A 22,758-nucleotide genomic window follows, 5' to 3' on the forward strand; every position below is an offset into this window, starting at 1 on the left:
TCACCTGTCTCCCCTGTCTCACCTGTCTCACCTGTCTCACCTGTCTCCCCTGTCTCTCACCTGTCTCACCTGTCTCACCTGTCTCACCTGTCTCACCTGTCTCCCCTGTCTCCCCTGTCTCCCTGTCTCCCCTGTCTCCCCTGTCTCCCCTGTCTCTCACCTGTCTCACCTGTCTCCCCTGTCTCACCTGTGTCTCACCTGTGTCTCACCTGTCTCCCCTGTCTCACCTGTGTCTCACCTGTCTCACCTGTCTCACCTGTCCTCCCCTGTCTCCCCTGTCTCCCCTGTCTCACCTGTCTCCCCTGTCTCACCTGTCTCACCTGTCTCCCCTGTCTCACCTGTGTCTCACCTGTCTCACCTGTCTCACCTGTCTCACTGCCCAGGACACGATGCCCGAGGTGCGCCAGAGCTCCTTTGCCCTGCTGGGGGACCTGACCAAGGCCTGCTTCGTGCACGTCAAGCCCTGCATCGGTGGGTGCGGGGTACCTGGGGAGGGGTCTGTGCTCACCTGAGCCCACCTGAGCTCACCTGTGCCCCACCTGTGCTCACCTGTGCCCACCTGTGCCTCACCTGAGCTCACCTGTGCCCCACCTGTGCTCACCTGAGCTCACCTGAGCTCACCTGTCTCACCTGTGCCCCCCCAGCCGAGTTCATGCCCATCCTGGGCACCAACCTGAACCCCGAGTTCATCTCCGTGTGCAACAACGCGACCTGGGCCATCGGCGAGATCTGCATGCAGATGGGTGAGACCCCTGAGACCCCCAAACCTCACCTGAGCTCACCTGAACCTCACCTGAGACCACCTGAGACCCCCAGAGACCCCCAACCTCACCTGAGACCCCCAGAGACCCCCGAACCTCACCTGAGACCCCCCAACCTCACCTGAGACCACCTGAACCTCACCTGAGACCACCTGAACCTCACCTGAGACCCCCAGAGCGACCCCCTGAGACCCCCAACCTCACCTGAGACCACCTGAGACCCCCAGAGACCCCCACCCTCACCTGAGCTCACCTGAACCTCACCTGAGACCCCCAGAGACCCCCAACCTCACCTGAGACCCCCAAACCTCACCTGAGACCCCCGACCTCACCTGAGACCCCTGAACCTCACCTGAGACCCCCGAACCTCACCTGAGACCACCTGAACCTCACCTGAGACCACCTGAGACCCCCAACCTCACCTGAGACCCCCAAACCTCACCTGAGACCCCCAAACCTCACCTGAGACCACCTGAACCTCACCTGAGACCCCCAACCTCACCTGAGACCCCCAAGACCACCTGAACACCCAGAGCATCTCTGAGCCCCCCTGAGACCCCCGGAGTGGCCCTGAGCCCCCTGAGACCCCCAAACCTCCCCAGAGCCCCCCGTGAACCCCCATGAGCCCCCCCAGACCCCCCCAGATCCCCCCAGAGCCCCCCAAGCCCCCCCAGACCCCCAGAGCACCCCTGAGACCCCCTGAGCCCTCCAGAGCCCCCCAGAGCCCCTCAGAACCCCCCAAGCCCCCCAAACCTCCCCGTGAACCCCCAAACCGCCCCAGAGCCCCCGAGAGCCCCCCCCAAGCCCCCCAGATCCCCCCAGAGCCCCCCAAACCTCCCCCGAGCCCCCCCTGAGCTCCCCAAACCTCCCCCGAGCCCCCCCAGAGCCCCCCAAACCTCCCCGTGAACCCCCAAACCGCCCCAGAGCCCCCCCAGATCCCCCCAGAGCCCCCCAAACCTCCCCCGAGCCCCCCTGAGCCCCCCAGAGCCTCCCCCAGAGCCCCCCAAGCCCCCCCTGAGCCCCCCAGAGCCCCCAAGCCCCCCCAGACCCCCAGAGCACCCCTGAGCCCCCCTGAGCCCCCGAAACCTCCCCCGAGCCCCCCCAGAGCACCCCTGAGACCCCCTGAGCCCTCCAGAGGTTCCCCTGAGCCCCAAAGCCCCCCCAAGCCCCCCTGACGCCCCCAAGCCCCCCAGAGCCCCCCCTGAGCCCCCAAGAGCCCCCCAAGCCCCACCAAGCCTCCCCAGATCCCCCCAAACCCCCAGCGTGCCCCCTGAGCCCCCCAAACACCCAGAGCACCCCCCAATCTCCCCAGAGCCCCCCAAGCCCCCCCAGATCCCCCCAGAGCCCCCCAGAGCCCCCCAAGTCCCCCAAACCTCACCTGAGACCCCCTGAGAGCCCCAGAGACCACCTGAGACCACCTGAGACCCCCAAACTTCACCTGAGACCCCCAAACCGCACCTGAGATCCCCCTGAGACCCCCTGAGATCCTCGGAGCCGCCAAACCTCCCCCGTGAGCCCCCCAAAGCCCCCCAAGCCCCCCAGAGCCCCCCCCAAGCCCCCCCCGTGAGCCCCCTGAGCCCCCCAAGCCCCCCCTGAGCCCCCCAAATCTCCCCCAAGCCCCCCAGCCCCCTGTGCCGTCTCCCCCAGGCACGGACATGCAGCCCTACGTGCCCCTGGTGCTGCAGAACCTGGTGGAGATCATCAACCGGCCCAACACGCCCAAGACGCTGCTGGAGAACACGGGTGGGGCCCGGGGGGTCCCCGGGGGCGCGGGGGGTCCCCCCGGAGCCCCCCAAAACCCCTCACGCCCCCTGTGTGTCCCCCCTGTCCCCCCTCAGCCATCACCATCGGCCGCCTCGGCTTCGTGTGCCCGCAGGAGGTGGCGCCGATGCTGCCGCAGTTCATCCGGCCCTGGTGAGCCCCGGGGGGGTTTTGGGGGGTCCCCGGGGGGTTTTGGGGGCTCTGAACCCCGGTTCGGTGCCCCCCCGCCCCCCCCAGGTGCACCTCGCTGCGGAACATCCGCGACAACGAGGAGAAGGACTCGGCCTTCCGCGGCATCTGCGTCATGATCGGGGTCAACCCCGGGGGCGTCGTGCAGGTCTGGGGGGTCCCGGGGGTCTGGGGGGGTCTGAGGGTTTGGGGGGGCTTCAAAGGCTTGGGGGGTTCCGGGTTTGGGGGGTCCTGGGTTTAGGGGGGTCCCGGGTTTAGGGGGGTGTCCCGGGTCTGGGGAGGTCCAAGGGTTTGGGGGGGTCCCCGGGTTTGGGGGGATCTGAGGGTTTGGGGGGGTCCCGGGTTTGGGGGGGCTCCAAGGGTTGGGGGGGCTCTGAGGGTTTGGGGGTCCTGGGGTCTGGGGGGCTCCAGGGGTTTGGGGGGGGGCCCGGGTTTGGGGGGGTCTGAGGGTTTGGGGGGGCTTCAAAGGCTTGGGGGGGTCCCGGGTTTGGGGGGGTCCCGGGGGTCTGGGGGGGCTCTGAGGGTTTGGGGGGGCTTCAAAGGCTTGGGGGGGTCCCGGGTTTGGGGGCTCCCCAGGTTTGGGGGGGTCCCGGGTTTGGGGGGGGGGGTCCCAGGTCCGGGGGGGTCCCGGGTTTGGGGGGGCTTCGAGGGTTTGGGGGGGTCCCGGGTTTGGGGGGGTCCCGGGTTTGGGGGGGCTCCAAGGGCTTTGGAGGGGCTCCGGGTTTGGGGGCTCCCCAGGTTTGGGGGGGTCCCGGGTTTGGGGGGCTTCAAAGGCTTGGGGGGGTCCCGGGTTTGGGGGGTCCCGGGTTTGGGGGCTCCCCGGGTTTGGGGGGATCTCCGGGGGTTTGGGGGGGGTCCCAGGTTTGGGGGGGCTTTGAGGGTTTGGGGGGCTCCAAGGGCTTGGGGGGGTCCCGGGGGTTTGGGGGGGCTCCAAAGGTTTGGGGGGGTCCCGGGTTTGGGGGGGTCCCGGGTTTGGGGGGGTCCCGGGTTTGGGGGGGGCTTCGAGGGTTGGGGGGGTCCCCGGGTTTGGGGGGGTCCCGGGTTTGGGGGGCTCCAAGGGCTTGGGGGGGTCCCGGGTTTGGGGGAACCCCCATGGCACGGCCTGGGGGGACAGGAGCCAATTTTGGGGTAAAGGAGCCAATTTTGGGGGGCAGAGCAGAGCCCCGGGGTGTTGGGGTTACCCCAGCTCTACCTGGGGGGGATTTTGGGGAGGGGGGATTTTTGGGGGGGATTTTTTGGGGGGGATTTTTGGGGGGGGGTTTTTGGGGTGTCCCTGTCGTGCCCCCCTCCCCGATCTCCCCGGATTTTTTGGGGTGTCCCTGCAGGATTTCATTTTCTTCTGCGACGCCGTGGCCTCGTGGGTGAGCCCCAAGGACGACCTGCGGGACATGTTCTACAAGGTCAGGCCTGGGGGGGCTCGGGGGGCTCTGGGAGGGTCCTGGGGGGCTCTGGGAGGGTCCTGGGGGGTCCCTGGGGGGCTTTGGGAGTGTCCCAGGGGGTCCCTGGTGTATGGGGGGGGTCTGGGGGTGTCCCGGGGGTCTCTGGGGTGTTTGGGGGGCTCTCTGGGAGTGTTCTTGGGGGAGGTCCTGGGGGGTCCCAGGGGGGTCTGGGAGGGTTCTGGGGGGCTCTGGGAGGGTCCTGGAGCTCTCTGGGGTGTTTGGGGGGGTCTCTGGGGGTCTCTGGGTGTTTCCCAAGGGACCCTGGGGGTGTCCCTGGGGTGTCCCAGGTCTCTCTGGGGGTCTCCTGGGGGTCCCTGGGGGTGTCCTGAGGGTCTCTGGGTGGTCCCCAGGGCTGTCCCAGGACTTTCTGGGGGTCTCCGGGTGTCCCTGGGGGTGTCCCGAGGGTCCCTGGGGATGTCCTGGGGGTCTCTGGGTGTCCCCGGGGGTCTCTGGGGGTGTCCCCAGGGCTGTCCCAGCCCCCTCTGGGTGTCCCCGGGGGGTGTCCCAGGACTCTTTGGGGGTCTCTGGGGGTGTCCCCAAAGCTGTCCCAGCCCCCTCAGGGTGTCCCTGGCAGTCTCTGGGGGTGTCCCAGGGGTCCCCGGGGGTCCCTGGGGTGTCCCTGGGGTGTCCCTGGGTGTCCCTGGGGTGTCCCCAGGTGTCCCCAGGCCTGTCCCAGGGGTCTCTGTGGGTCCCTGGGTGTCCCTGGGGGTCTCTGTGGGTCCCTGGGGTGTCCCCAGGTGTCCCCAGGTGTCCCCAGGCCTGTCCCAGGTGTCCCCAGGGCTGTCCCAGGGGTCTCTGTGGGTCCCTGGGTGTCCCTGGGGGTCTCTGTGGGTCCCTGGGGTGTCCCCAGGTGTCCCCAGGTGTCCCCAGGGCTGTCCCAGGGGTCTCTGTGGGTCCCCGGGGGTCCCTGGGTGTCCCCAGGTGTACCCAGGGCTGTCCCAGGGGTCTCTGTGGGTCCCTGGGTGTCCCAGGGGTCTCTGTGGGTCTCTGTGGGTCCCTGGGGTGTCCCCAGGTGTCCCCAGGCCTGTCCCAGGACTCTCTGGGGGTGTCCCCAGGTGTCCCCAGGCCTGTCCCAGGTGTCCCCAGGGCTGTCCCAGGTGTCCCCAGGGCTGTCCCAGGGGTCTCTGTGGGTCTCTGTGGGTCCCTGGGGTGTCCCCAGGTGTCCCCAGGCCTGTCCCACCCCCCTGTCCCCCCCTGCAGATCCTGCACGGGTTCAAGGCTCAGGTGGGCGCTCAGAACTGGCTCCAGTTCTCGGAGCAGTTCCCGCCCCTGCTCAAGGAGCGCCTGGCGGCCTTCTACGGGGTCTGAGGGGAAAAACAGGTATGGGAACCCCAAAAATCACCCAGGGGACCCCAAAAATCACCCAGGGGACCCCAAAAATCACCCAGGGGACCCCAAAAATCACCCAGGGGGGTAAAAAACCAACCCAGGAGTGCCTGGGGGGCTTCTACGGGGTCTGAGGGGAAAAACAGGTATGGGAACCCCAAAAATCACCCAGGGGACCCCAAAAATCACCCGGGGGACCCCAAAAATCACCCAGGGGACCCCAAAAATCACCCAGAGGACCCCAAAAATCACCCAGGGGGACCCAAAAATCACCCAGGGGACCCCAAAAATCACCCAGGGGGGTAAAAACTGCCCTGGGGGTAAAAAACTGCCCTGGGAGTGCCTGGGGCCTTCTACAGGGTCTGAGGGGGGAAACAGGTATGGGAACCCCAAAAAATCACCCAGGGGACCCCAAAAATCACCCAGGGGGGTAAAAAAACCAACCCGGGGGGGTAAAAACCAACCTGGGAGCGCCTGGGGGGCTTCTACGGGGTCTGAGGGGAAAAACAGGTATGGGGGGCTAAAAAACACCCTAAGGGGGGCAAAACCAACCCGGGGGAGCCCCAAAACCACCCTGGGGAGCCCCAAAACTGCCCCGGGGGGGTCCCAGAATTGCCCCGGGGGGGGCAGCAGGAATGGGGAGGCAAAAACTGCCCCGGGGGGGGCAAAAGAACCCCCGGGGGGCTCCAAAATCCCCTGGGGGCACCCAGGGCATCGCCCCAAACCCGCCCCGGGGTGGGCCTGAGCATCGCCCCCTCCCCAAACCTGCCCCGGGGGGACCCAGGGCATCGCCCCCTCCCCAAAATCACCCCGGGGGGTCCCAAAACCGCCTGGGGGGTCCCAAAGCATCACCCCAAAACAGCCCGGGGGGGTCCCGAGCATCGCCCCCTCCCCAAAACTGCCGGGGGGGGGACAAAAAAAAACCCCGGGGTGGGGGCAAAAACAGCCCCGGGGGGCTCCAAAATCTCCCTGGGGGGCCCAAAGCATCACCCCAAAACCCGCCTGGGGGGTCCGGGGGGCTCCAAAACCGCCCCGGGGGGCTCCAAAATCGCCCTTGGGGGGGTCCCAAAATCGCCCTGGGGGGGGTCCCCAGGTATCACCCCCCCCCCCCAACCGGCTCCGTTTGTCCCCCCCAGGTCGGAGCCCGTCGGGGACGGCGCCGGGAGGGCCCCGTGGAGCCCGGGGGGGGTCCCGGGGGGGGGTCCCCGGTACCGGGGGGATCCCGGGGGGGTCCCGGGGGGGTCCCGGGGGGGGCGGGGGCGGTGCCCGGTACCGGGGAAGCCCCGGGGGGGGGCGGGGGGGCCCCCGAGCGGTTCGACCCCCGGGGAAGGAAGGCGGGGGGAGGGGCTTGGGGGTGGGGGGGACCCCGCACCCCGGGGGAGGGGGAGGGGCCCGACCCCCGGTGGGTGGGGGAGGGGCGGGGGGAGGGGTCCGTGCCCCCCCCCCCGGTGCAGCCCCCCGCCCCTCCCCCGCGCGCGGCCGGCCCCGGGGGGCGCGGGGGGGCCGGGCCGCCGCCGTTGTGCTTCGTGGTCGAGCGAGTCGGTGCCGCGTGTTTGGTTTTGCCCGTTTGTTCCGTTTTTTTACCGTTTCCAGGGCGGGGAGCGGGGGAGGGCGTGGCCGGGAGGGGGCGGGGCCCGGTGGCGCCGCGCCGGGCGGCGGAACAGAGCCCGCTGTGGACCGAGCGCTGTGTCCGAGTCGTTTTTACCGGGGGGTTTTGGGGGGGGGTCCCCGGGGGGGGGTCCCGGGAGGGTCCCGGAGCCGCCATGGCCGCGCACGGTTCACTTCCGGCTCCGCTCGGTGACGTCACGGCGAGCTCGGCGCGCCATTGGTTGGTTCGCGCGTCGCGCCGGAAGTGGCTCCCGCCGTGGCCGTGGCGACGGGACGCGACCGGGCCGGGCTGGGCCGGGCGGAGCCGGTACCGGGCAAAGAGACCGGGGGGTGCCGGGGCCGGGAGGGGGAGGGCTGGGGGAGTCCCGGTACCGGGAGGGGGGGCGCTGCTGGGGGGTGCCGGTACCGGGAGCCGGTACCGGGCGGGGACGGTGCTGCGGTTTCCCGGTACCGGGTGGGGGCCGGGAGCCGGTCCCGGGGCCGGGCTGGGCCGGGGGGGGTTCCGGTACCGGGGGCGGTCGGTTCGGTGGGGTCCCGTTACCGGGGGGGAGCCGGGGGGTTCCCGGTACCGGGTGGGGGCCGGGCCGGGTGCCGGTACCGGGGGGGCAGTTCTGGGGGATCCCGGTACCGGGACAAAGAGGCCGGAGGGGTCCCGGTACCAGAGGGGGGCGGTGCTGGGGGGTCCCGGTACCGGGGAGGGTCCCGGTACTGGGGGGAGCTGCATGGGGGCCCGGGATCCGGTCCGGGCGGTGTCGGTCCGGGCGGGTCCCGGGTGTCGGTTCGGGCGGTGCCGGTCCGGGCGGGTCCCGTTGTCCCGGGCGGGCCCCGGGTGTCGGTCCGGGCGGTGCCGGTCCGGGCGGGTCCCGTTGTCCCGGGCGGGTCCCGGGTGTCGGTTCGGGCGGGGTCGGTCCGGGCGGGGTCGGTCCGGGCGGGTCCCGGGTGCCGGTCCGGGCGGTGCCGGTTCGGGCGGGTCCCGTTGTCCCGGGTGGGTCCCGGGTGTCGGTTCGGGCGGTGCCGGTTCGGGCGGTGCCGGTTCGGGCGGGTCCCGTTGTCCCGGGCGGGTCCCGGCGCTGACCCGGTCCCGCCCCGGTCCCGCCCCGCAGCCATGGAGGCGCCCCCCGCGCCCGCCGGTGCCGCCGGTGCGGCGGAGCCCGAGGCGCGGGCGGCGGGCGCGGGGGGGCTGCTGGCGCTGCCGCCGGAGCTGCTGCTGCGGATCTGCGGCTTCCTGCGCGCCCGGGACGTGCGGCGGGTCCTGCCCCGCGTCTGCCGCGCCCTGCGGGACGTGGCCCGCGACGCCCTGGCCTGGCGGCTCCGCCTGCAGCGCCGCGCCCGCCGCCCCCTGCCCGCGCTGCCAGGTGGGTCTGGGGGCGCCGCGGGGCTCGGGGGGGCGCGGGGACCCCGCCCGGACCCGCCCCGGGGTCCCGCCTGCGGTTTGGGGGTCCTCCCTGTCCCCATTTCCCCCTCCCCGGGGGCGCCCGGGGGGTCTCCGGGCCGGGATCGGGGACCCCCGAGGGGCACCCAGGGCTTGGGGACCCCGCCCGGACCCGCCCCGGGGTCCCGCCTGCGGTTTTGGGGCTCCCCCGGTCCCCGTTTCCCCCTCCGAAGGCCCGGGGGAGTCTTTGGGCCAGCATCGGAGACCCCTGAGGGGCTCGGGGGGCGCGGGGACCCCGCCCGGACCCGCCCCGGGGCTTCTTTGGGGTCCCGCCTGTGGTTTTGGGGTCCCGCCCGCGGTTTTGGGGCTCCCCGGTCCCCATTTCCCCCTCCAAAGGCCCGGGGGAGCCTCCGGGCGGGGATCAGAGACCCCTGAGGGGCTCGGAGGGGGACGCGGGGACCCCGCCCGGCCCCGCCCTGGTGCCCCTCCCGTGGTTTTGGGGACCCTCCCGGTCCCCATTTCCCCCTCCGAAGATCCAGGGGACCCCTGAGGGGCACCCAGGGCTTGGGGACCCCCACAGCGTCCCCAATCCTCGGCTCTGGGTGCGATCCCCACCTTGGGGACCCTCAGGGTCCCCCCAGTCCTCAGCGCTGGGTGCGATCCCCACCTGTGCAGCCCCACCCCACCCTCTGGGGGGTCTCTGGGACACGATTGGGGACCCCCCATTGATTTGGGACCCCGCCCATGATCTCCCCCATTGATTGGGGACCCCCCCATTGATTGGGGACCCCCCCCCCATTGATTGGGGACCTCCCCATTGATTTGGGACCCCGCCCATTGATTTGGGACCCCCCATTGATTTGGACCCCGCCCATTGATTTGGGACCCCCCATTGATTTAGGACCCCCCCCATTGATTGGGGACCCCCCCCATTGATTGCGGACCCCCCCATTGATTGGGGACCTCCCCATTGATTTGGGACCCCCCCATTGATTTGGGACCCCCCCATTGATTTTGGCACCCCCCCCATGATCTCCCCCATTGATTGGGGATCCCCCCCATTGATTGGGGACCCCCCAATGATTCGGGCCCCCCAGAGGATGGGTTCGACTGGGCGGCCGCCTGCGAGGACCTGGAGGAGCACCTGGAGCGCTGGGGGGCGGGGGGCGCGCCCATGGAGCATTTCTCGCTGGACGAGGGACACTTCGCCTCGGTGGACTCGGTGCTGCTGCTGCAGGTGGGACCCGCGGGGCGCGGCCGGGGGGTCCCCGCGAGGGTCCCCGCGAGGGTCCCCGGCTCAGCCGCGCCCCCCTCCCCGCCCGCAGGGGGGGTCCCTGTGCGTCTCGGGCGGCCGCGACCGCAACGTGAACCTGTGGGACCTGCGGGAGCTGGGCCGGGGTCCCCCCGGGAAGGTTCTGGTGAAGGCGCTGGGCTCGGGCCGCAGCGGGACCCACCAGGTGCGACCCCCGCCCCGCGCCCCCAGCCCCAAATCGCCCCCTCGGGGGGCTCCGGGGGCGCGCTCGGGTCCGGCAGCGCCTCGGGTGCCCCCAGGGCTGGGTGTGGTGCTTGGCCGCCGCGGCTCCCGCGTCTGCTCCGGCTCCTGGGACAGCACCGTGAAGCTCTGGGACCTGGCGGCCGAGGGGCAGCAGTTCGGGGAGATCCGGTACGGCCGGGGGGTCCCGGGGGTCCCGGGAGGGTCTGGGGGAGGCCGGGGGGGGTCCCGGGAGGGTCTGGGGGAGGCCCGGAGGGTCCCGGGAGGGTCTGGGGGAGGCCGGGGGGTCCCGGGAGGGGTCTGGGGGAGGCCGGGGGGGTCCCGGGAGGATCTGGGGGGGGGGGGTCCCGGGAGGGTCTGGGGGAGTCCGGGGGGTCCCGGGAGGGTCTGGGGAGGCCTGGGGGGTCTGGGAGAGGCCGGGGGGGTCCTGGGGGGTCCCGGGGAGGGTCTGGGGGAGACCGGGGGGTCCCGGGAGGGTCTGGGGGAGGCCGGGGGGGTCCCGGGAGGATCTGGGGGGGGTCCCGGGAGGGTCTGAGGGAGGCTCGGGGGTCCCGGGGAGGGTCTGGGGGAGTCCGGGGGGGTCCCGGGGAGGGTCTGGGGGGGGTCCCGGGAGGGTCTGGGGGAGGCCGGGGGGTCCCGGGAGGGTCTGGGGGAGGCCTGGGGAGGTATCGGGGAGGGTCTGGGGGAGGCCGGGGGGTCCCGGGGGGGTCCCGGGGGGGTCTGGGGGAGGCCGGGGGGGTCCGGGGAGGGTCTGGGGGGGGTCCCGGGAGGGTCTGGGGGAGGCCCGGGGGTCCCGCTGAGCCCCCGCTGCCCCCGCCAGGGAGAAGGCAGCCGTGCTGTGCCTCTCGTACCGCCCCGACGTCCTCGTCACCGGCACCTACGACAAGACGGTGACCGTGTACGACCCGCGAGGTACCGGGGGAGGGGGGCTCGGGCGGGGTGGGGGCTCTGGGGGGTCTCCGCTGAGCCCCCTCCCCGTGCCCCCCCAGCCGGGCAGGCCCAGGTGAGCAGCTACAAGCCCCACGCCAGCGCGGTGCTGTCGCTGGCGGCTGACGAGCGCCTGATCGTGTCCGGCAGCGAGGACCGGACCCTCGTGGTGTTCGACCGCCGCGCCGGGGGCGTCCTGCAGCGGCTGCAGGTGGGGGCCGCGCCCCGCTCCCCCCTCCCCGGGGCTGTCCCCGGGGCTGTCCCTGTCCCCTGGGCGGTGACATTCGCGCTGTGTCCTCCGCAGCTGGACAATTACCTGCTCTCCATGTCCTACCGGGGCTCGCAGCTCTGGGCCGGGGACAACCAGGGCCGCGTGTACCTGTTCGGCAGCGGCGGCGGCGGCTTCCAGCCCGCGCGGGTAGGGGGCCCGGGGGGCTCCGGGGGGGTTCTGGGGGTCCTGGGTGGCTCCGGGGGCCTCCAGGGGGCTCCGGGGGGCTCTGGGAGGTTCCGGGGGGCTCCGAGGGGACTCCGAGGGGTTCCAGGGGATTCCGGGGGGTTCCGAGGGAGGGCCCGGGGGGCTCTGGGGGGGTCCCAGGGGGTTCTGGGGGGCTCTGGGGGTCTCCGGGGGGTCCCGGGGGGCTCTGGGGGGCTCCGGGAGGCTCCGAGGCGGTCCTGGGGGGCTCCGGGGGGCTCGGGGGGGTCCGGGGGGCTCCGGGGGTCCCAGGGGGCTCCGGGGGGCTCCGGGCGGTCCCGGGGGGCTGTGGAGGGCTCCGGGGAGTTCCGAGGGGTCCCGGGGGGCTCCGAGGGTCTCTGGGGGGCTCCGGGGGGTTTCGGGGGGTCCCAGGGGGCTCTGGGGGGTTCTGGGGGCGTTCGGGGGGTCCCGGGGGGCTCCGGGGGGTTCTGAGGGGTCCCGGGGGGGTCCGAGGGGGGTCCCGGGGGTCCCGGGGGGCAGGGACCCCCAGGACTCACGAGGGGTCTCTGTCCCCCCGCAGTATTTCGACGTGGGGCACCGGCTGCAGATCACGGGGCTCTGGCACTCGCTGGGCTCCCTCTTCACCACCTCCACGGACAGGACGCTGCGGGTGGGGGTCCCGCGGGGCTGGGGGGCCCCTGGCCGGGCTGGGGGGGTCCCTGGCCGGGCTGAGGGGGGTCCCTGGCCGGGCTGAGGGGGGTCCCTGGCCGGGCTGACCCCCGGCTTTGCCTCCCCCCTGCAGATCCACGTCCCCACGGATCCCCCCCGCACCATCTGCTCCTGGACGCACGACGATGTCCTCAACGGGGTGAGGGGCCGCCCCCCGGCCTGGGGGGGACACGGAGCCCCCCGGGTGCCCCCCGAGCCCCTCTGACGCTCCTTTGCCTCCCCCAGATCAGCGTGGACGGGGACGTGGTGGCCGCGGCCTCGGGGGGGCTCTCGGTCGAGGTGTGGAGGCTCCGGACCTGACGCCGGCGGGGTCGGGGGGTCCCCCCGCGCCCCCATTTCGGGGGGCCGGGCTCGGATCCGGGACGTGGGTGGGGCTGGAAGCTGCCGCCTGATCATGGGAAATAAAGGATTGGACTGGAGCGGAGCTTGTGTGACCCCGCGGGATCGGGGTGGATTCGGGCGGGTTCGGGGTGAATTTGGGCGGGTTCGGGTGAATTTGGGCGGGTTCGAGGTGAATTTGGGGTGGATTTGGGCGGGTTCGGGTGAATTTGGGCGGGTTCGGGTGAATTTGGGCCGGTTCGGGGTGGATTTGGGGTGAATTTGGGCGGGTTCGAGGTGAATTTGGGGTGGATTTGGGCGGGTTCGGGTGAATGTGGGCGGGTTCGGGTGAATTTGGGCCGGTTCGGGGTGGATTCGGGCGGGTTTGGGGTGGATTTGGGCGGGTTCGGGTGAATTTGGGCGGGTTCGGGTGGATTCGGGCGGGTTCGGGTGAATTTGGGCGGGTTCGGGTGAATTTGGGCGGGTTCGGGTGGATTCGGGCGGGTTCGGGTGAATTTGGGCCGGTTCGGGGTGAATTTGGGGTGGATTTGGGCGGGTTCGGGGCGCTGCAGCCGTTTCGGGACCCGCTCGGTGCATCGGCGCCTTTCGCCACATTCTCGTCCCTCCACGGCCGCCGTCGTGCCAAGATGGCAGCGCGCTGTTGTACGGCAAAGGGAACGGGAGGGAAGAGCAAGATGGCAGCGCGCAGTTGTACGGCAGAGGGCAGCGCGCAGCCGTACGGACCGGGGGGCGCGGCCCAAGATGGCGGCGCCCTGAGCGGCCCGGCCGAGCCATGGCGGCGCCGGGAGAGGCGCCGGGAGAGGCGCCGGGAGAGGCGCTCCGGGCCGTGCTGCGGCCCAGCGGGGCCCTCCCGGCCGAGGCGCTCCCGGTGCGCGGCTACGACTTCTCGGGCGGCGCGGACCACGCGGCGCTGCTGCGCTCCTTCCGCACCACCGGCTTCCAGGCCACGAGCTTCGCGCAGGCGGTGGCGGAGATCGAGCGGATGGTGCGGCCCGGCGGGAGCGCACCGGGAGGGGAGCGGGGCCCGGGCCCGGTGTGACCGTCCCGGTGTCCCCCCGCAGATCGCGGCCAAGCTGGAGCCGCTGAGCGCGGAGCAGCGGGAGCGGGCGGCCATGGCCGGGCCGCGGCCGCCCTCGGGCTGCACCATCTTCCTGGGCTTCACCTCCAACCTGGTCAGCTCCGGCGTCAGGGAGAGCATCCGCTACCTGGTGCAGCGCGGAATGGTGACAGGGGACACGGGGACACTGGGGGACAGGGGACACGGGGACAGGGAGAGCATCCGCTACCTGGTGCAGCGCGGAATGGTGACAGTGGGGACAGGGGACACGGGGACAGGGGGGACAGGGGACAGGGAGAGCATCCGCTACCTGGTGCAGCGTGGAATGGTGACAGTGGGGACAGGGGACAGGGACAGGGGGGACACGGGGACACAGGGAGAGCATCCGCTACCCTGTGCAGCGTGGAATGGTGACAGTGGGGACAGGGGACACGGGGACAGGGACAGGGGTACACAGGGAGAGCATCCGCTACCTGGTGCAGCGTGGAATGGTGACAGGGGACACGGGGACACAGCGGGGACACAGGGGACAGGGGACACTGGGGGACAGGGGACAGGGAGAGCATCCGCTACCTGGTGCAGCATGGAATGGTGACAGGGGACACGGGGACAGGGGACACAGGGGACACTGGGGGACAGGGGACACAGGGACAGGGAGAGCATCCGCTACCTGGTGCAGCACGGAATGGTGACAGGGGACACGGGGACAGGGGGGACACGGGGACACAGGGACAGGGAGAGCATCCGCTACCTGGTGCAGCATGGAATGGTGACAGGGGACACGGGGACACGGGGACAGGGACAGGGGACAGGGGGGACACGGGACAGGGAGAGCGTCCGCTACCTGGTGCAGCATGGAATGGTGACAGGGGACAGGGGGGGACAGGAGGGACACAGGGGACACGGGGACAGGGAGAGCATCCGCTACCTGGTGCAGCGCGGCATGGTGACAGGGGACAGGGGACACGGGGACAGGGATAGGGGACAGGGGGACGCAGGGAGGACATCTGCTACCTGGTGCAGCATGGATTGGTGACAGGGGACAGCATGGGGACACCTGAGGATGGCACAGGGACAGTGTAGGGACACTGAGAGTGGCGTGGGGACACCTCCGGCAGTCCCGGGCGCGCTGTCCCGCCTGCCCCACGGCCAGGAGCCCTCGGGGTCTCGGGGTGTCCCGGGGGTCCCTGTGAGGTTCCAGGGGGTCTCGGGGTGTCCCGGGGGTCCCTGTGAGGTTCCGGGGGGGGTCAGGGTGGGGTCCCTGTGAGGTTCCAGGGGGTCTCGGGGTGTTCTGGGGGTCCCTGTGAGGTTCCGGGGGGTCTCGGGGTGTCCCGGGGGTCCCTGTGAGGTTCCGGGGGGGTCAGGGTGGGGTTCCCCGGGGGTCCCCGAGGTGCTGACCCCGCCCTGGGCAGGTGGACGTGCTGGTGACCACGGCCGGGGGCGTTGAGGAGGACCTGATCAAGTGCCTGGCGCCCACCTACATCGGGGACTTCCACCTGCGGGGCCGGGACCTGCGCCAGAACGGCATCAACAGGTGCGGGGTGGGCGTGGGGGGCTGGGGCCACCCTGGGGCCACCTCGGGGTCACCTCGGGGTCACCTCGGGGTCCCTCAGGATCGGGAACCTGCTGGTGCCCAACGACAACTACTGCAAGTTCGAGGATTGGCTGATGCCCATCCTGGAGCGGATGGTGGACGAGCAGGACACGCAGGTGAGGGCGGGGACCCCAACCCGGGACCCTGCGGGGCTGGAAGGGGGCTTTAGGGGGCCCCCGGACACCTGGGGTGGGGGTGTTGGGGGTCCCTGGTCCCCCCCTGGGGTGGGGTTTGGGGGTCCCTGGTCCCCCCTGGGGTGGGGTTTGGGGGGTTCCTGGATCCCTGGGGTGGGGTTTGGGGGGGTCCCCAGACACCTGGGGTGGGGTTTGGGGGGTTCCTGGACCCCTGGGGTGGGGTTTGGGGGGTCCCCAGACACCTGGGGTGGGGTTTGGGGGGTCCCTGGACACCTCAGGTGGGGTTTGGGGGTCCCTGGGCCCCCCTGGCCGGGGTCCCTGAGCCCCTGGGGTGGGGTTTGGGGGTCCCTGAGCCCCTGGGGTGGGGTTTTGGGGGTCCCTGGACACCTCAGGTGGGGTTTGGGGGGGGTCCCTGGACACCTGGGGTGGGGTTTGGGGGTCACTGGGCCCCTGGGGTGGGGTTTGGGGGTCCCTGGGCCCCCCTGGCTGGGGTCCCTGAGCCCCTGGGGTGGGGTTTTGGGAGTCCCTGAGCCCCTGGGGTGGGGTTTGGAGGGGGTCCCTGGACACCCGGGGTGGGGTTTGGGGGTCCCTGAGCCCCTGGGGTGGGGTTTGGGGGGTCCCTGGACACCTCAGGTGGGGTTTGGGGGTCCCTGGGCCCCCCTGGCCGGGGTCACTGAGCCCCTGGGGTGGGGTCTGGGGGTCCCCGGGCCCCCCTGGCCGGGGTCCCTGAGCCCGGGGCCCGCAGGGCGTGCGGTGGACGCCGTCCCGGATGATCGCCCGGCTGGGCAAGGAGATCAACAACCCCGAGTCCATCTGCTACTGGGCCCAGAAGGTACTGGGGCCACTGGGAGGGCACTGGGAGGGCTCTGGGGGTGTCACCACGGGTGCCACCGGGCTGTCACCGCGTCCCCCCCGGCAGAACAAGATCCCGGTGCTGAGCCCGGCGCTCACCGACGGCTCCCTGGGGGACATGATCTTCTTCCACTCCTACAAACGCCCGGGGCTCGTGCTGGACATCGTGGAGGGTCAGCGTCCCCCTGGGGTGCCCTGCGGGGTTTGGGGTGTCCCTGGGGTGCCCTGCAGGGTTTGGGGTGTCCCTGGGGTGCCCCGCGGGGTTTGGGGTGTCCCTGGGGTGCCCTGCAGGGTTTGGGGTGCCCTGAGGGAGCCCCTGGGGTGCCCTGCGGGGTTTGGGGTGCCCCTGGGCGTTCCCGGGGGGCCCCACGGGGTTTGGGGTGCCCTGAGGGTGCCCCGAGGGTGTCCCTGGGGTGCCCTGCAGGGTTTGGGGTGCCCGAGGGTGCCCCTGGGGTGCCCTGCAGAGTTTGGGGTGTCCTGAGGGGGTTCCCAGGGTGCCCTGCAGCATTTGGGGTGCCCCTGGGGTGCCCTGCAGGGTTTGGGGTGCCCCGAGGGTGTCCCTGGAGTGCCCTGCAGGGTTTGGGGTGCCCCTGGGCATTCCCGGGGGGCCCCGCGGGGTTTGGGGTGCCCTGAGGGTGTCCCCAGGGAGCCCTGCGGGATTTGGGGTGCCCCTGGGGTGCCCTGCAGGGTTTGGGGCGCCCCGAGGGTGTCCCTGGAGTGCCCTGCGGGGTTTGGGGTGTCCCTGGGGTGCCCTGCAGGGTTTGGGGCGCCCCGAGGGTGTCCCTGGAGTGCCCTGCGGGGTTTGGGGTGTCCCTGGGGTGCCCTGCAGGGTTTGGGGTGCCCTGAGGGAGCCCCTGGGGTGCCCTGTGGGGTTTGGGGTGCCCTGAGGGAGCCCCTGGGGTGCCCTGTGGGGTTTGGGGTGCCCTGAGGGAGCCCCTGGGGTGCCCTGCAGGGTTTGGGGTGCCCTGAGGGAGCCTCTGGGGTGCCCTGTGGGGTTTGGGGTGCCCCGAGGGTGTCCCTGGGGTGCCCCGCGGGGTTTGGGGTGCCCTGAGGGAGCCTCTGGGGTGCCCTGCGGGGTTTGGGGTGCCCCTGGGGTGTCCCCGGGGCCCCCCTGACCCCCCGTGCCCGCAGACCTGCGCCTCATCAACACCCAGGCCATCTTCGCCGCCAAGACCGGCATGATCATCCTGGGCGGGGGCCTGGTCAAGCACCACATCGCCAACGCCAACCTGATGGTGAGGGGACCCCCGGGAGGGGTCTGGGACCCCCGGGAGGGGCTGGGGACCCCCGGGAGGGGCTGGGGGCTCACCCCGGTGTCTGCCCCGGGCAGAGGAACGGCGCCGATTTCTCGGTCTACGTTAACACGGCGCAGGAGTTCGACGGCTCCGACTCGGGCGCGCGGCCGGACGAGGCCGTGTCCTGGGGCAAGATCCGCGCCGACGCCACCCCCGTCAAGGTGGGGGTCCTGGGGGGCTTTGGGGGGGTTTGGGGGGGTTTTGGGGAGCCCGGGGTGGGGGCTCTTCCCCCTGACCCCCTGCCCTGGGCCAGGTCTACGCCGACGCCTCGCTCGTGTTCCCGCTGCTCGTGGCCGAGACGTTCGCCCGGAGCGCCGCCGCCTTCCCGGAGCCCGCGGGGACCCCCGAGCCCTGAGGGACCCCCGAGGGACCCCCGAGGTGTGAGGGACCCCCAAGGGACCCCGGAGGCCTGAGGGACCCCTGAGGGACCCCCGGAGCCCGCGGGGACCCCCGAGGCCCGAGGGACCCCCAAGACCTGAGAGACCCCCAAGGCCTGAGGGACCCCCGAGGGACCCCCGAGGCCCGAGGGACCCCCAGGCTCACCTTTGGGTGCACTGAGCCCCCCCTGCCTGTGCAGGGGCTCCCGGCTCAGCGCTCCCCCCAGCGTGGGGGGCAGTGGGGTGAGTCCCCCTGGGGGGGCCAGGGGCCCCCCATTCCTGCACCCCCCTGTCCGTGTGTCCCCCCCGTCCCCCCAGCGTTTGCAGTTATTTATTGCAGCTCCAATAAAGCACGGCGGGGTCTCCACTCGGGGTTTATTCACCGGGGCCCCCCCGGGCCCCCTCAGCTGCCGGGGTCCCCCTCGGGCTGGAAGGTGTCCTCGCGCCACAGCGTCACCTGGCCCTGCGTGGCCACCAGCAGGCAGGGCAGGCGCGGGTGGAAGGCCAAGGACTGCACCACGCCCTGGCCCACGGGCAGGCGCAGCGCCAGCGACCCCTGCGGGCACACGGGGGCTCAGGGGGGGCCGGGAGCGCCCCCAGACCCACCCCGGGACCCCCCCTCACCTCCAGCAGGTCCCAGAAGTAGACGTGGCCGTCCTCGGAGGCGCAGCCCACGTGCGTGTCCTGCTCGTTGAGGACGCAGTCCAGCCTGTAGGTGGTGCTGCGGTGTCCCGTGTACCTGGGGAGGGGGCACGGGGTGAGGCGGGGGTCCCCCAAAGCCCCCCAGAGCACAGGGGGTTCCCCAAAGCCCCCCCAGAGCACAGGGGGTCCCCCAAAGCCCCCCAGAGCCCCCCCAGAGCACAGGGGGTCCCCCAGAGCACAGGGGCTCCCCCAGAGCCCCCCCAGAGCACAGGGGGTCCCCCAAAGCCCCCCCAGAGCACAGGGACTCCCCCACAGCCCCCCCAGAGCACAGGGACTCCCCCACAGCCCCCCCACAGCCCCCCCACAGCCCCCCCAGAGCACAGGGGGTCCCCCAAAGCCCCCCAGAGCACAGGGGCTCCCCCACAGCCCCCCCAGAGCCCCCCCAGAGCACAGGGGCTCCCCCACAGCCCCCCAGAGCACAGGGGCTCCCCCACAGCCCCCCCACAGCCCCCCCAGAGCACAGGGGCTCCCCCACAGCCCCCCCAGAGCACAGGGGGTCCCCCACAGCCCCCCAGAGCACAGGGACTCCCCCAAAGCCCCCCAGAGCACAGGGGGTCCCCCACAGCCCCCCAGAGCACAGGGGCTCCCCCACAGCCCCCCTAGAGCCCCCCCAGAGCACAGGGACTCCCCCGCAGCCCCTCCAGAGCACAGGGGCTCCCCCACAGCCCCCCCAGAGCACAGGGACACCCCCACAGCCCCCCAGAGCCCAGGGGCTCCCCCACAGCCCCCCCAGAGCCCAGGGACACCCCCACAGCCCCCCAGAGCACAGGGACACCCCCACAGCCCCCCCAGAGCCCAGGGGCTCCCCCACAGCCCGTACTCGCCCAGCAGCTCCCCGGTGTCCTTGTCCAGCAGCCGCAGCGTGGAGTCCAGGCTGGCGGCCAGCACGCACTGCCCGTCCTTGCTGAAGCACACGCTGGTGATGGGGCCTGGGGGGCGCACGGGCGGTTTGGGGGTGCCCTGGAGCCCCCCCAGCTTTGGGAGCCCCCCGGGCGCCCCGCAGGCCCCACTCACTGCCGATGTAGTCGGAGCAGAGCTGCCCCGCGCGGAGGTCGTAGCGCCGCACCCGCCCGTCCACGGAGCTGCGGGGAGGGGGAGGTTTAGGGGGTCCCCGATCCTGGGGGGGGGTCCCGGTGCTGGGGGCTCGCCCCTCACCCCGTCAGGATCTCGTGGGTCGAGAGCTTCACGCTGGAGATGCCGTCCTTGGCCTCGTCCAGCACCTGGACGGGGTCGGGGCGGCGCGAGCGGCAGTCCCAGCACCGCACCGTGGAGTCGATGGAGCCTGGGGGGAAAGGGGGGTTCAGGGGGGAAAAAAGGGGGGTCCGGGTGGGGAAAGGGGGTGCTGGGGTGTCCCCAAAACCATTCTCTCACCGGACACGATGACGGTGGCTTCCTGGTTGAACTGGACGCAGTTCACCTTCTGTGGGAGAGGCAGGCAGTCGTTGTCCCGACCCGCACGCGGGGGTCCCAACTCCCCCTCCCCAAACCCCACCCCAGACCCTCAGCCCCCTCCTCACCCCGGCGTGTCCCCGGGTACTTGCGGACCACCTGCCCCGTGGTCACGTCCCAGAGCGCCACGGCCTTGTCGGCGCCGCCGGAGCAGATCTGGCTGTTGTCAAAGGAGCTGCGGGGGGCTCCGGTGAGCGCGGCGGGGGCTCCCCGCGGCGGGGAGGGCTCCCCGGAGCCCCTGCTTACCCCGCGGCGTCCAGCACCTCGTAGCCGTGGCCCTGGTAGCTGCGCAGGGCCGTGCCCTTGTGCGGGTTCCAGAGCTTCAGCGTCTTGTCGCTGCCGCACGTCAGGCAGTAATTGCCGTCCGCTGCGGGCGGGAACGGGCGTGACACCGGGACCCCCACCGGGACCCCCGCCCGGGACCCCTGCCCGGAACACGGGCTGATCCCGGGGCACGGGCTGATCCCAGGACCCCCACACCGGGACCCCCACCCGGGACACGGGCTGATCCCTGGGACCCCCACACCGGGACCCCCCGCCCGAGGCACGGGCTGATCCCGGGACCCCCACACCGGGACACGGGCTGATCCCCGGGACCCCCGCCCGGGACACGGGCTGATCCCGGGACCCCCACACCGGGACCCCCGCCCGGGGCACGGGCTGATCCCGGGACTCCCACACCGGGACCCCCGCCCGGGACACGGGCTGATCCCGGGACCCCCACACCGGGACCCCCACCCGGGGCACGGGCTGATCCCGGGACCCCCACACCGGGACCCCCACCCGGGGCACGGGCTGATCCCGGGACCCCCCACACCGCCACCCCGTTCCCGGTTCCCAGCCTCCACCCCCGGGTCCTGATCTCTTCCCCCGTCCCCGTTTCCCCCCGTTCCCTCCCGGTATCCCCGGTTCCCCGTTTCCCCCCGTTCCCTCCCGGTATCCCCGGTTCCCCGTTTCCCCCCGGTTCCCTGCCGGTGCCCCGTTGTCCCCGGTCTCACCGTTGAAGCGGGCGGCCCGCACCGCTCCCTGCCCGCACTGCAGGCTCTGCACCCGCTGCCGGGGCAGCTCGGGCCGGGCGGGCCGCGGCCGCGGGAACGCCATGGAGGGACCGGGGCCGGGAGCGGGGATGGGGCTGGGGCCGGGAGCGGGGCTGGGGATGGGGCCGGGAGCGGGGCCGGTACCGCGGATGGGGCCGGGGCCGGTACCGGGACCGGGGATGGGGCCGGGACCGAGGCCGGCACCGGGGATGAGAGCGGGAGCGGGGCCGGTACCGGGGCTGGGGCCGCGGGCGGGACCGGAGATGGGACCGGGGTCGGTACCGGGGACGGGAGCGGGGCCGGGGCCGGGACCGAGGCCGGCACCGGGGATGGGACCGGGGCTGGGGCCGGGAGTGGGGCCGGCACCGGGGATGAGAGCGGGATCGGGGCCGGCACCGGGGATGGGACCAGGGCTGGGGCCGGGAGCGGGGCCGGTACCGCGGACGAGGCCGCGGTCGGGATCGGGACCGGGGCTGGGGCCGGGAGCGGGGCCGGTACCGCGGATGGGAGCGGGGCTGGGGCCGGGATCGGGGCCGGTACCGGGGATGAGAGCGGGCTCGGGACCGGGGCTGGGGCCGGGATCGGGGGCCGGTACCGCGGACGGGGCCGCGGTCGGGATCGGGCCCGGGCCCGGCCCCTTCCGGCGGCGGCGGAAGAGGCGGCGGAAGCGGCGGGGCCATGGCGGACCCGCGGAGACCCGGCAAGGTGGCCAGGTGGGACCGGGAGCAGCGCGGAGAGCCCCGGCGGGACCGGCACCGGCAGCGGGGAGGGCTCGGGGGGATCCGCCGGGTCCCGCCTGACGGAGCCCCTTCCCCCGCAGGTACAAACCGCCCGCCACCGAGACCAACCCGGCGCTGGAGGACCCGACCCCCGACTACATGAACCTGCTGGGGATGGTGTTCAGCATGTGCGGGCTCATGCTCAAGGTGGGGCACGGGCAGTGCTGAGGGGAATCGGGGCAGGGAGGAGCGGAGAGAGCCCCGGCGGGCTCGGGGCTGTCCCGGGGGTGTCCCCGGGGGTCTCCCGCCCGTCCCGGGGGGCTCCGGCCCCGTCCCCGCGGGCTCTCACGGGCTGTCCGCAGCTCAAGTGGTGCGCCTGGATCGCCGTGTACTGCTCCTTCATCAGCTTCGCCAACTCGCGCAGCTCCGAGGACACCAAGCAGATGATGAGCAGCTTTATGTGAGTGCCGGGGGTCCCGGGGGTCCCGGGGGTCCCGGGCCGCCCTCGGGGGTCTCTCATTGCTCTGTGTGTTCCCTCCCAGGCTCTCCATCTCGGCCGTGGTCATGTCCTACCTGCAGAACCCCCAGCCCATGTCCCCGCCGTGGTGACGGGGACGGGGGGTCCCCGCGGGGGGAATAAAATGGGGTCCTGGCGCTGCTGTGGTTTGTTTGTGCCTCAGTAGGGGACGGTGGAGCCGCCGGGAGAGGGAGGAACGGGGAGGGGAACGGGAGTCCTGGGGGCTCTGAGGGGACGCGGTCTGAGGGGGACTCTGAGGGGACTCAGGGTGGTCTGAGGGGGCTCGGAGGAAAATCGGAGGCTCTGAGGGGACTCGGGGCGGTCTGAGGGACTTCTAAGGGGAATCGTAAGCTCTGAGGGGAACTCTGAGGGTCTGAGGGGGCTCGGGCGGTCTGAGGGGGTTCTGAGGGGGCTCGGAGTGGAATCAGAAGCTCTGAGGGGGCCCTGAGGGGACTCGGAGCGGTCTGAGGAGGCTCTGAGCGGGCTCTGAGGGGGCTCGGGCAGTCTGAGGGGACTCGGAGGGTCTGAGGGGGCTCTGACGGAGCTCAGGGGGGCCTGAGGGGGCTCGTAGGGGGATCGGAGGCTCTGAGGGGCCTCTGAGGGGACTCGGAGGGTCTGAGGGGTCTCTGAGCGGGCTCTGAGGGGACTCGGGGCGGTCTGAGGGGGCTCT

The 22,758-nt window shown here is 72.5% G+C and overlaps 5 protein-coding genes across 9 annotated transcripts; 4 read left to right on the forward strand and 1 right to left on the reverse strand.

The window, feature by feature from the left end:
- The first annotated feature begins 358 nt into the window (after positions 1 to 358).
- TNPO2 (transportin 2) lies at positions 359 to 6,725 on the forward strand. The gene is made up of 8 exons (XM_063389189.1): positions 359 to 471; positions 645 to 743; positions 2,409 to 2,504; positions 2,600 to 2,675; positions 2,760 to 2,859; positions 4,037 to 4,111; positions 5,351 to 5,470; positions 6,613 to 6,725. The coding sequence occupies exons 1-7, from the start codon at positions 390 to 392 to the stop codon at positions 5,456 to 5,458; spliced, it is 636 nt and encodes a 211-aa protein (XP_063245259.1). The 5' UTR covers positions 359 to 389; the 3' UTR covers positions 5,459 to 5,470; positions 6,613 to 6,725.
- Positions 6,726 to 7,224: 499 nt separating this feature from the next.
- On the forward strand, positions 7,225 to 12,435 carry FBXW9 (F-box and WD repeat domain containing 9). Its single transcript, XM_063389230.1, is given in 12 exon segments — positions 7,225 to 7,414; positions 8,188 to 8,439; positions 9,554 to 9,693; positions 9,782 to 9,913; positions 10,008 to 10,029; positions 10,032 to 10,119; positions 10,769 to 10,860; positions 10,938 to 11,086; positions 11,180 to 11,293; positions 11,868 to 11,957; positions 12,090 to 12,155; positions 12,242 to 12,435. Coding segments are annotated over 12 exon segments (1,395 nt in total). The 5' UTR covers positions 7,225 to 7,239; the 3' UTR covers positions 12,317 to 12,435.
- A 447-nt stretch (positions 12,436 to 12,882) lies between these two features.
- Positions 12,883 to 18,025, forward strand: DHPS (deoxyhypusine synthase). 5 transcript variants are annotated; one of them, XR_010079168.1, is made up of 11 exons: positions 13,071 to 13,340; positions 13,417 to 13,578; positions 14,825 to 14,946; positions 15,026 to 15,122; positions 15,886 to 15,972; positions 16,060 to 16,165; positions 17,124 to 17,227; positions 17,323 to 17,448; positions 17,541 to 17,665; positions 17,779 to 17,861; positions 17,928 to 18,025. XR_010079168.1 is itself a non-coding variant. In XM_063389231.1 (9 exons), the coding sequence occupies exons 1-9, from the start codon at positions 13,128 to 13,130 to the stop codon at positions 17,640 to 17,642; spliced, it is 1,119 nt and encodes a 372-aa protein (XP_063245301.1). In that variant the 5' UTR covers positions 12,883 to 13,127; the 3' UTR covers positions 17,643 to 17,774. The 5 variants fall into 5 exon arrangements, 4 of the variants coding, with proteins under 4 accessions (XP_063245301.1, XP_063245303.1, XP_063245302.1 ...); XM_063389231.1 differs by lacking the exons at positions 17,779 to 17,861; positions 17,928 to 18,025 and having other exon boundaries at positions 12,883 to 13,340; positions 17,541 to 17,774; XM_063389233.1 differs by lacking the exons at positions 13,071 to 13,340; positions 13,417 to 13,578; positions 17,779 to 17,861; positions 17,928 to 18,025 and adding an exon at positions 13,617 to 13,659 and having other exon boundaries at positions 17,541 to 17,774.
- On the reverse strand, positions 17,864 to 20,973 carry WDR83 (WD repeat domain 83). Its single transcript, XM_063389229.1, is given in 10 exon segments — positions 17,864 to 18,220; positions 18,289 to 18,403; positions 19,187 to 19,295; positions 19,381 to 19,448; positions 19,522 to 19,648; positions 19,738 to 19,786; positions 19,884 to 19,898; positions 19,900 to 19,990; positions 20,062 to 20,182; positions 20,814 to 20,973. Coding segments are annotated over 10 exon segments (951 nt in total). The 5' UTR covers positions 20,917 to 20,973; the 3' UTR covers positions 17,864 to 18,067.
- A 444-nt stretch (positions 20,974 to 21,417) lies between these two features.
- Positions 21,418 to 22,225, forward strand: WDR83OS (WD repeat domain 83 opposite strand). The gene is made up of 4 exons (XM_063389235.1): positions 21,418 to 21,565; positions 21,673 to 21,778; positions 21,934 to 22,031; positions 22,114 to 22,225. The coding sequence occupies exons 1-4, from the start codon at positions 21,531 to 21,533 to the stop codon at positions 22,178 to 22,180; spliced, it is 306 nt and encodes a 101-aa protein (XP_063245305.1). The 5' UTR covers positions 21,418 to 21,530; the 3' UTR covers positions 22,181 to 22,225.
- Positions 22,226 to 22,758: the final 533 nt, after the last annotated feature.

This window comes from Prinia subflava, unplaced genomic scaffold (genome assembly GCF_021018805.1).
Source record: "Prinia subflava isolate CZ2003 ecotype Zambia unplaced genomic scaffold, Cam_Psub_1.2 scaffold_72_NEW, whole genome shotgun sequence".
Taxonomy (NCBI): domain Eukaryota; kingdom Metazoa; phylum Chordata; class Aves; order Passeriformes; family Cisticolidae; genus Prinia; species Prinia subflava.